Source organism: Neomonachus schauinslandi, chromosome 2 (genome assembly GCF_002201575.2).
Source record: "Neomonachus schauinslandi chromosome 2, ASM220157v2, whole genome shotgun sequence".
Lineage (NCBI taxonomy): Eukaryota > Metazoa > Chordata > Mammalia > Carnivora > Phocidae > Neomonachus > Neomonachus schauinslandi.
Genome location: NC_058404.1, coordinates 74,414,165 through 74,425,711, shown reverse-complemented (window position 1 = coordinate 74,425,711; position 11,547 = coordinate 74,414,165). Strand labels below are relative to the sequence as shown.

Sequence of the window (11,547 nt, the reverse complement as noted above, 5' to 3'; positions counted from 1 at the left end):
GTTACATGAAAAATATGAAATTCTCTTAAATATTCACTTTTGAGTGTACAAGTGAGGCAATTATCTCTGCAAGAGTTAAGAGGTAACATTCTGGATCTTTTTGGAGGAATGGTTCCTCAACAGGGCAGGTAGTGACAGGAAAGTGGCTCTTAATCTCTCTGCTGAGTTACCTATTTTGCAACGTAGAAAATAAGGTGTGGTATCAGCCAATAATACAGGCAGTGACTTTGCATTAACAAAGAGAGTTCAGTAGCACACAAAGAGGAAGTTAGGGGAAAACAAAACAAAACAAAAACCCAGTCTTTATTATGAATACAGGAAACAAGACTATCAGCACCTTTGCATTTGGTTCTCCAACTGAGCAAATATTTAATATATCGATAGCCTGTTTGTATTTAATAGGTACTGTTGGGGAGAGATATATAAAGGCATTATACAACAGCCCCACCTATTAAAAAAATGACAGTTAAACATGATTTTGTTGGATTTGATGACTAAGAAAAAAATAAGTAGAAGTGGAGTGAAGTGGGGCCCTATCTTTTCAATTTTTTCCCCTGACATATTGGCTAAGAGTTCTCTGAACAAGGAAGTTGACTTCTTTGAACTTAAATTGGGCTAATGCATGGAGATGAACATGCAATCTGTAGTACATTAAACCAGCAAATCTAGTTTTTCACCAATTCAATACTATGCTATAGATCCTGTTTCACTTGGCAAAAAAATTTCTAGCCTGGCAGTGGATGATAAGATGTTCAACAAGGAGAATCCGAGGAATAGGAGATTTTAGTTCCAGAATTTGCAAGTCAAATTTAAAAAATATCCGGTTCAGGCAAGCAAATTTGCATATATGTGCAAGTAAAAGAAGCTAAAAAAAAGTTTGGACCTTGACATTACAGTCAATATTACATGTATACTTAACCAATTTTCTACTAAACAGTTTTCAGTCTTTTTTTTTTAAGATTTATTTATTTGAGAGAGACGGGGCTGGGGGGTGGGGAGGCACAGAGGAAGAGGGAGAGAGAAAGAATCTCAAGCAGACTCCTCGCTGAGTGCCGAGCCGTACACAGGGCTCCATCTCACAACCCCGAGATCATGACCTAAGTTGAAATCAAGAGTTCACCACTTAATGGACTGAGCCACCCAGGCACCCCCAAATAGTTTTCAGTCTTGTTTCTGTTTTAAGCTACTATAGGACCAAATCTTTTATCTGCATTCTGTAACATGAAGAGTTGTTCTGAAAGCCTTTTTGTAATCCATTTGGTGATAAAAGCTGACCTGATATGAATTTATTTGGCAATAAAAACTATGAAGCTATTAAGCTACTTATAACCTTTACATATCTGACTTCATATAAATATGCTTCACTGCAGAGTCATTAATGGTTGTGGTTGGTTGTGGGGTGCTGCCCTAGTATCTCCTGGGGGTGTTACATAATATGAAGTACTAGGTGGCTCAGGTGGTTAAGCATCTGCCTTCCCCTCAGGTCATGATCTCCACGTCCTGGGATCAAGCCCCATGTCCACCTCCCTGCTCAGTGGGGAGTCTGCTTTTCCCTCTCCCTCTGCCTCTCCCCCTGCTTCTGCACTCTCTTTCTCTTTCTCAAATGAATAAATAAAATCTTTTTTAAAAAGTATTCACATTATCTTTTTAAATTTGATACATTCTTAACTCTGACACATATATGTCCCCAGGGTTTTGGATAAGGGATGATGGGCCTGTATACACTGCAACAAACATCCTTAATATTCTTATTTTGTTAGGATAAATTTGTATCATGTACAACATATTTTTAAGTCAGATTTTTGGGGTTTGAATCCTAGTTCTGTTATTTATTAGTTATAGCTATACTTAAATTTTCTTAGCAGTAAAATGGGGATGATAATAAGTTGGAGTTATTCTGAGTATTAACTAACACAGGCAAAACGCTTCAAAGTCTGGTAATTAGTATTTAATATACAGCAACTAAATGTGCCAATTTATATTTCCCACAGCAGTGCACCCATTTCTCTACGTTCTTGTCTACATTTGGTATTATCATTCTTTATAATCTTATCTAATGTGATGGCCCCTCCCCCAAAAGATGTTCCATTTTTTTTGCTTGCGTTTGATTCCTAGTGATGTTGACAATATTTCCATACTTTATTAGTATTTTTATACTCAACTATTCTTGAGTGTCATAACTTTTTTTTTAAAGTGTTATGTTATGTTTTGTTTTTTAAAGATTTTATTTATTTGACAGAGAGAGGGACAGCGAGAGAGGGAACACAAGCAGGGGGAGTGGGAGAGGGAGAAGCAGGCCTCCCGCTGAGTGGAGAGCCCGATGTGGGGCTCGATCCCAAGATCCCAGGAGCATGATCTGAGCCGAAGGCAGACACTTAAGGACTGAGCCACCCAGGTGCCCCGAGTGTCACAACTTTTAAAAGATCTTTCTTTTAGTATGTTTTCTAATACTAAAATACTATTTAAAATTTACATTTACCTCTAATTTTCCTAGTATTTTCAAATTTCTGTTCTCCTCTTTTTCTTTCTTCCTTTCCTCCCTTCTTTCCTTTCTTCATTTTTTTTCTTTCTTGCCTTCTTTCATTTCTTTTAGAGTTTAATCCTTTTAGGATGCATTTTGATGTCTGACTTTTTTTAATCCTATATTGCTCGCCATTTGCCCTAATATCAGTTACTGAATAATCATCTATTTCATCACTGATTGAAAACCATTTTTATCATATGCAAATTGACCTATTAATTCTCTTGCCCACAACATATTGTTTAAAATTCTGTATAACTCAAATACTCCCTATTTTTATTTTTCAAAATTTTCTGAGATACTGATACATATTTATTCTTAGACAAAAATCTGAATTATTTTGCAAAACTTTCAACAAACCTGCATTGGGATTTTGATTGGGATTAACTTGGAAGAAATGAACGTATATTTCAATAGTGATTCTTTCCATTTATTCAAGGCCATGAAAAATGTCATGTCTTAAAGTTTTGTAAACTTTAAGGTCATTGCTAATAGCTATAGCTGATTAACAAGTTCTGAAATATACATACCCTTTTAGTTTATAGCAAGTTGGAAACTGATATAGCAAGTCACAAGTTGATTAATATGTGAATACCTGGGGCACTGGGTGGCTCAGTCGGTTAAGCGACTGCCTTCGGCTCAGGTCACGATCCCGGGGTCCTGGGATCGAGTCCCGCATCGGGCTCCCTGCTCTGCAGGGAGCCTGCTTCTCCCTCTCCCACTCCCCCTGCTTGTGTTCCCTCTCTCGCTGTGTCTCTCTCTGTCAAATAAATAAATAAAATCTTTAAAAAAAAATATGTGAATACCTTTTTTTGAGAGAGAGCGAGAGCCTGAGCAGGGGAGGGGGCAGAGGGAGAGAGAATCTCAAGCAGACTTCATGCTGCTCACAAAGCTGGACCTGGGGCTGGATTTCACGATGCTGAGATCATGACCTGAGCCAAAATCAAGAGTCATATGCTTAACTGACTGAGCCACCTAGGTGCCCCATATGTGAACATCTTTATTGGTACTAGGTAGTTGTTATGGATTGAATGTTTGTCACCCTGGAAATTCATATGTGGAAGCCCTAAGTGTAGTGCTGCTTGAAATGGGGTTTGGGGGAGGTAATTAGGATTAGATGAGATAATGAAGATGGGCTCCTCATGACGGAATCAGTACTCTTACAAGAAGAGATGCCAGAGATCTCCCCCCCACACACACTCCCTGTGATGGCACAAAGAGGTCATGTGAGCATATGGTGAACGGGTGACTATCTGCAGTATTTTGCTGAAGCTTTGCACAAGGAAAAAATGAAGGTTTCTGGGTCACCTTATTCCTTCATTCAAAGTGAAAATGTTTTAGTTCTACAGATTAATTGCGTATTCCTAGAAATGTTGACTTCCCTGTTTTATTGCATAGAGGAATGCCAATGAGAAAACTGTCATTGACGTCTAGTGACCACAAGGCTAATACCTGGGCATATCCGGAAGGAGTAGCACAGAGGCACCTTTCTAGTCATTCTTTGTAGTCAGGGAACACTTTAGAGTTTGCTACATGCATTTGCATGCAAAATTTTCTTTCATTCTCAAAATAAATTCAAATGAAGTGTCAGTCTCATTTTATGGGTAGTACAAACTGAGATTTAGAGAAATGAAATGTCTTTTGCAAGGTAGCATAGAACTAGAGCTAGATTTTTTCATTGAATGAATTTTTTTTCTGAGAATTTACCGTGTGCAAACTATGGTCCCCCAACCTAGACCTTTCTCTCCTCCAGTGGTAGGAATTCTTTTCAGCAACTGTATGGCTTCTTGGCTGCCTTATGCCACGCTGTACTTAGCTAGGTAGCTCTAGGTACCCCCAAAGATCCAGCCCACCACTGGACTCTGAACCTGTTGGCAGATACGGGGTGCTACCTCCCCTGAGGGACAAATTTCTGCCAGTCTCTACTGAGCCAGTGATTGAAAAGGGCTTCTCTTGACATCTGAGGTGTTTGCTTGGGAAGCTGTCTTTCAACTCTCCCTCCCCTATTCTTCTCCTCCTAATTATTCTGCTTTGTATACAGTAAATGGGAGGTTTTACATTTGACCTTAGGTCCAAATGAGAGAAGTCTGGCAGGCAACATAAAACCCTCAGGTCTTGGTTTACTCATTGTCCTACTTTATCCTGAACCAAACCTTTCACTAGTGAAGTGAATCAATGTCCCAAATTCAATATAAGGTTTGATGTTTGTTGAAGTAGACAGAAGGGAAATCATTGTTGCAACAGTAGAAATTTATAAAGCAAGAACAATGAAAATAATATTACATTTAACTGAAAAACAGGTGAATTGTTAAGTTCTTTTCTGAAAAGACCAGTGACATTGAGTCCCAGCTTTGTATTAACTGTGTGTGGAGAAGATAAATCAGGAGTGAGGTATGCCGTGATTTTCTGTTCTAGGAAAAGTGAATTAAAAAAATTTTTGTTCTGAAAATTTTTAAATTTATATAGCTTGTAAACTACACAGAAGGGTATACAACATTAACAACTTAAAGTTTATCTTTAAATTTAAATCTGCAGGCATCTTTTTCTTATTCTCTCTAGGAGCCTTCTCTAATTTTATCCCCTTTAGACTTATTATGCCCAGAAATAAAAAATGAATCATGTCACATAGGAGAAAAACCGGTAGGTCCTTTCAGCACTTTGGGCATATTCACGTTTTCAAATATTTTCCTTAGAACTCCACTGGAATCTCTTGTTAGAGTGGTATGGAATTACCAAACCAGAAAGTCCGAGTGTTGCATTAGTAACAGTGTTCGCAGGAGAGATCTTGGGAACAGAGCTATCAACATAGATTCAGCAAATTCTCGGATATATTTCACCCTCGGGCCTCTAAACTCAAGGGAAAAAAACAACAGCATTTTCTTTCATGGAGTATAGAAAAGCAGCATTGCGGTATATAGTTAGAGGAACACGGGACTAGGGGACAGGGAGCTACTGCATTTTGGTTTTGGTTCTGAGATTTTAACCAAATTATTTTTTCAGGTTTCGATTTCCTCATCCATAAAAGTGGAAGTAATAATTCCTATGTCATAGAATATCTGGAATGATTAAATAAAAATATTTGATATCAAAATGATATGAAGTAGAGAAACAAAGAGAAAAGAATTCCTGAAGGCTCGATAGCCAGGTGCTCTAGTTGCAGCTGGGGCTCCTAAGAGAGATTAAGATCCATGATTTAGGTCCACAATTCCAACCACGCTAGAATTTTAAATCAAATCATTAATTAAAATGCTTTCAATTAAGTTTAAGTAACCTATATTTTGCTCTACAAGAAATTTTCTTAATTTGAATATATTTTTAAGGCTTGCCATTACTAAATCTCAAAAGCAGAGTAAATCAACAATGGAAAATAAAAATACTTTCTATAAGTATTTCCTTCCAAATGTGTCTTTTGTTGGCAGACTAATAATTCATAATAAAAATAATCTGTATAACATTTTATGCTTTTTCAAAATGATTTTCAAAGGGTACCCTAAATTATATGTAATATGTTAAATAAGTATGGCTTTTAAAATTTGACACCACCAAAGTCTGACAGGTTATATTTTTCTACTTTTAAAGACTTTTCTCTGGATGGTGAGTAAATAATTTCATACAGTATTTTAAAAGATTCTGTAGACAAAACTTTCTCAAACAGAATTTTAATTCAATATGTTAGCCATTGAATTTGAAAGAAAAAATGATTAAGTATGTCAAAATATGCTGAAAAGACACTCAGTTTTTCCTGAAAATAAAATTCAGTAAAATCAAGAAAATAATGATAGATCAAAAGTTTCAGCTGTTAAAATTAGAAAACTATCTAAGAACCACATAAAACATTTTCTTTTCTAATAACTGCATATATATCTTCATATATGCTTTTCAAGAGTAATCTTATTAAAATATAAATATAAGAGTTCACAAATGTTTCAGTAATAGATTTTTCTATTAAACACACACATATACATACAGATATTTAGGAAGAATCCATATCATCTTCTGGTTATCGATGACAAAAAGCATCTGATAGTTAATAGTCTTTCATTTGACCTTCTGAAAGTAGTGAGACATATATTTTTAATCACTTTAGTGTATAATTGGATCAGATTTTATTTTCAGTACTTTTTCATAATTTCTTCTTAGCAAGATAAGCTAGTTACAAGAAAAATAATTTAAAGTTAATACTTGATACAAGGCTAGAATATATGTCTTTATAAAAATAAATATGTAATATTTTATTTCCAAAACGAGGTAGATAAATTAAAACATTCTAGAACATGATCTGCCTTAAAAAAAAAAGAAAATAGCAATCACCAATTCAACCTGTATGAATCAAATAGCTGGAAAGTTTTTTATTTTTGACATCTATACCATATATTTCAGTACAAGGCCTCTGAAATACATTTTCTACTCCCCAAAACCTTACTAAATTGAAATTCATATTTTTCATTTACTTACTCATTACTTAATCTACCTAGGGAACTTTGCTATTCAGGTCAAAGACATATGCAATTAAACCAAAGATTTTTTTTTTTTTTTTTATGTTTAAGTGATATTTTCCCTTTATATACCTCATATGGTAAAATACATCAGGAAAAGCTATTACTCTTCAGATGTTGTACCACAAATAATTATTTAGATGATGAGTTAATAAAAATTTCAAGGTCTGCTAAAGAATTATGAAGCTCATCATTCATATCTTGACTTCTAAGAAAATTTTTAAGAGTATCTAAAGCAGTTATTGCCTCATTTTTTGATGGCAAAGGGAGTTCAGTTCCTAGAGATCCATCATCATCCTCTTCGTCAGAAGTATAAAATTCAGTTTCATCTGATTTACTTTCTTTGGTCCATACCGAATCACTTTCTGGTGCAGCTTCACATGTCTCCAAATCATCATCGAGGGCAGCATACTCTTCTATAGATAAACCTTCAGGAAATTCCACGCCTGCTGCCTGAGCATGGGCAACCAAATCAAGACCAGTGTCTGTCTCTGCATTTGTCTTGTCACTTTCTCCTTTTTGAGATTTGAATCCTGCCTCTTCATAACTCTTAACAATAGTCTCTGGGGTTACAGCCCTCCAACAAAGGTGCAAAGTATCAACTGCATCGAGTAGAGAAAATGTAAATTCTTTGCTGCCTTCAACAGAGCTTAAAAATTTCTTGATAAGACAATGTCGATATTTGACTTTAAGGTTTTTAATAACACCTTGTTTCATAGCTATAAATTTGGAAGATAAACATGATGGAAAGAACGCTAACTCAATGGACTTTAGGTTCTTTACCTCTGGATGTGAAGGAAAAGAATCAACAAAAATCACCACTCTTCGTTGCTGGACTTGAAATTTCTCATCGAGCTTCCGCATCCATTGTTCAAATACATCTGAGGTCATCCATGCCATTCTGTTAGCTTCATAACACACAGGCAATGATTTTATACCTTTGAAACAATGTGGATTTCTGTTTTTTCCAATGATAAGCAAAGGAAGTTTCTCTGAGCCATCCATGTTCGCCCCAACCACCAGAGTTATTCTGTCTTTGCATAACTTTCCGATTGAGCATGTTTCTCCTTTAAATGCAAACGTATTTGTAGGTAACATTCGATACAGCAGCCCAGTCTCTTTTATATTAAAAACATTTTTAGGATGATAATCATTTAAATAATAAGGAAGTACATTTTGGTGCCAGACAGTTGAAGGGTCTACTGATACACCTGTAGCTTCTACAGGTTGAGCTCTGAATACTAAACCATACCTGGATTTAAAGCGATCCAGCCAACCATTACTGCACTTAAAATCATTATGTCCCAGTTTCTGGGCAAAATCATTAGCTTTTAGACGCAACATTGGACCATTAACTGGTACATTTAGACACTGAGCAATTCGATACCACCTCATTAATGCTTCTTCCAGATCTGTGTAAAAAGCAGTTCTCAGTCTTTTTCTCTTTGGATCAAATCTCAGAGATTCAAAGGCTTCTAGAACTTTGTCTTTATTCTTCATAATAGAAGACAACGAATTTTTCTTTATTCCATATTCAGCTGCAATTTCTGCCTTTTTCTTGCCGCTTTCTACTGCATTTATGATGTCGATCTTTTCTTCAATGGATAAACTTTTCTTTTTCTTCACTGTTACGGGCAGAGCTGAGGCATCCTCGGAAGCTTCTGCCATCTCCACCAGTGCTTATGTAGAGATTGCTTGTCTTTCTGGTGGCTGTTTCTTTAAATTTCTAAAAATTGATAAGTAAATATATTTTCAAAGGTTCTGAGTAAGAAAAATGTTACACACAGCTAGAATATTTTGGAAGAGAAACTTCCTTCCCAGGACCTGTGCGGCTCGGTTTATAGTTTATTCAGTGTTCCAGAAGTCAAGCTAAAATAGAAATCTCATTATGTCAAACCTGTCCAGTCCTGCTGATATATTTTTGGAACTTCAATCCTTTAAGATGATCCATTTTATCCATGCGCGCATTCAACCTCCTATTAATTCTCCGCAGAAGGCCTCCGAGATAAGAAGGAAAAGCATTCAGTAATTTTCAAGCAAAATGTTACCCATTAATTTCCAAGTCTCTTCAGGGTGGAGAAGAAAGTGGTAGACTCCTTCTAGGACTTGACGGTATATCTTCTGCCTCTTGAAAATAGAAAAAAAAAAAAGGAAAAGAAAAGAAGAGAAAAAAAGAAAGCTATCTTAGCAATGATGTGTCAATTGAATATCAAAAAGAATATTTATACTAATTAGTTATGTTTTTAATAATAATGAAAAGAACGGGAACATGTTTCTGCAAATGTAATAACCAAAGCTTCCAGGAGAAATGCTTACCTCCTAAAGGGCCTCTGTAAAAAGCCCTCTAGCTCTGCTCTGTGCTTTTGAATTCTCGCTTGCTTTCAAATGCTTTGTAATATATACTTCTGAAATAATTCAGGCAAATTTAATCTGTTTTAAAAATGGGTGCTTACCAAAATTAAAGAACTAAAAATGATGCTGCATAGATCTTTGGTGGCTATTTTTCACATGAAGTCACAACTGCCCCCCTCTGACTTCTCTAAAAGAAAAACACAGTCAGACAGTAGTCACAAGGTTCAACTTTTAATAGCACATGGGAGACAGCATCCCCTTTAGAGGAGTCTGGTAGAAAAGGCTTCACTAAAAATCAAATCAAGCGATTCCATTACAAATTTTAAAAATCAAAATATTATTTTATCTAAATGCTTACAAACCTAGTAACTTTTTTTTTTTAAAGATTTTATTTATTTATTTGACAGAGAGACACAGTAAGAGAGGGAACACAAGCAGGGGGAGTGGGAGGGAGAGAAGCAGGCCTCCTGCCGAGCAGGGAGCCCGATGCGGGGCTCGATCCCAGGACCCTGGGATCATGACCTGAGCCGAAGGCAGACGCTTAACGACTGAGCCACCCAGGTGCCCCAAACCTAGTAACTTTGTATTAACTTGACACATTAGCCAGATGCACAGAGGCCAGAAATAATCGACAAAATGTGTAGGAATAAGCAAATGGTTAAGAGGATATAATGCAGAAAAAGACCTAGAGTAAGAAGGAAAGTGACCATGGCTCTTGACGTCTCAGGACCTCCACTTCCTTATCTGTAAAATAAAGGGCTTATCATACCGTAAGGATCTGGGCTTTGGTGTCAGGCACACCTGAGTTGACAAGTGATTCTGCCATTTAAACTTATGTGATCCTGGGTAGTTTACTTAACCATTTGAAGCTTCAGCTTCCTTATTTGTAAAATAGGTGTAACTACAGCACCTACCCCATAGGGTTATTGCACATTCAAGGAGATTCAACAAGCTAGTGTAAAGCACTCAGCACAGTATTAAGCACCTTACAAAGTGTTCAATGAATGTTTGGTGATGATCTCATCATCATTATCCTCTCTCTAATGGCCCCTTGGCTATGTTGATCTTTATAATTAGAAGATTTTTCAAAATCCTACTTGCAAACAGAAGCCAAGAATCCCACTGAAATATATACTGAAAGCAGAGATTCTTTTAAATCAAACAGTACTGTGAGAACAGGCACACGGACCTAGATGGGCTTGCCCCTATCTTCCCAGGTGGCACGTACCCTACGAGAATCTACAAGCTCGGGGCCTACTGCAGGCCAAAGTAACAAGCTAATTTGATGAGGTGTTACTACTGTGTGAAATAATGTGGGCATGATGTTCCTCAGGTTTTTCGCTCTGTCTTCCCAGGTTTCAAGATGTCATGTGCATTTTTTGCACAAAATTTTGGACAAGACTTTTTGTCAAAATTCCTCTGCCTTTGTTGTCTTTTAAAAAGTAATTTTTATCATAGGAATTACAACTAGTAAAGGAATTTTTTGTTCTTGTCACTGTAAAAAAGTCTTAATAATAATTAGGGCTTTAATTTACAAACACCTTTATTTCCTATATTCCAAACAACTCAGAAGGAAGATAAAACTGAATTTCAAAGCTCATATAGTTATAATGCGGTTGAGTGCAGTCCAGAATCCAGGCTTTCTAATGTAAAGTCTACTATTCTTTTCACTATATTACAGTGTCTTTGAATCACACTGGTGTGGCCTCCTCTGATAACAGTTATACACTCTATGTTCCCAGCACCAAGCCAAACCAAGGCAGTATTTTCAATGCCTATCTGAATCTAACAAAAACAAAACAAAACAAAACAAAACAAAAACAATATCAAGCCTCTACAGCAGAATAGAAGAATAGGCCTTTATGAATTCTGTGAACACAAATAGCAACCATATCTCACTATTAAGTGGGCTGACCTTCCTAAGTAAATAAGCTTTGACCATTCAACTAAAAAACAAACAAAAAAACCTTGCTCACATATGGGACCTCTGTGCACATTTTTCTGTAATTTCCTATAAATCTACAATTACTTCAAAATAAACAGTTTAAAATTATCTTGCTCTTATTAGGAAGATACCAACCTTCAGAAATTGAGGTAGCAAGAACCAATTTTTTAAGAGAAAACCACGCAAAATTACTCCCTAAGAGAAAAAGGGACTCTCCCAACTTCTCTCTCCCT

At 36.3% G+C, this 11,547-nt stretch overlaps 1 protein-coding gene across 1 annotated transcript; it reads right to left on the bottom strand.

Moving 5' to 3' along the window:
- Positions 1-7,049: 7,049 nt before the first annotated feature.
- On the bottom strand, positions 7,050-9,166 carry TIGD4 (tigger transposable element derived 4). Its single transcript, XM_021698935.2, has one exon. The coding sequence runs from the start codon at positions 8,683-8,685 to the stop codon at positions 7,150-7,152; it is 1,536 nt and encodes a 511-aa protein (XP_021554610.1). The 5' UTR covers positions 8,686-9,166; the 3' UTR covers positions 7,050-7,149.
- Between the last annotated feature and the right edge of the window lie 2,381 nt (positions 9,167-11,547).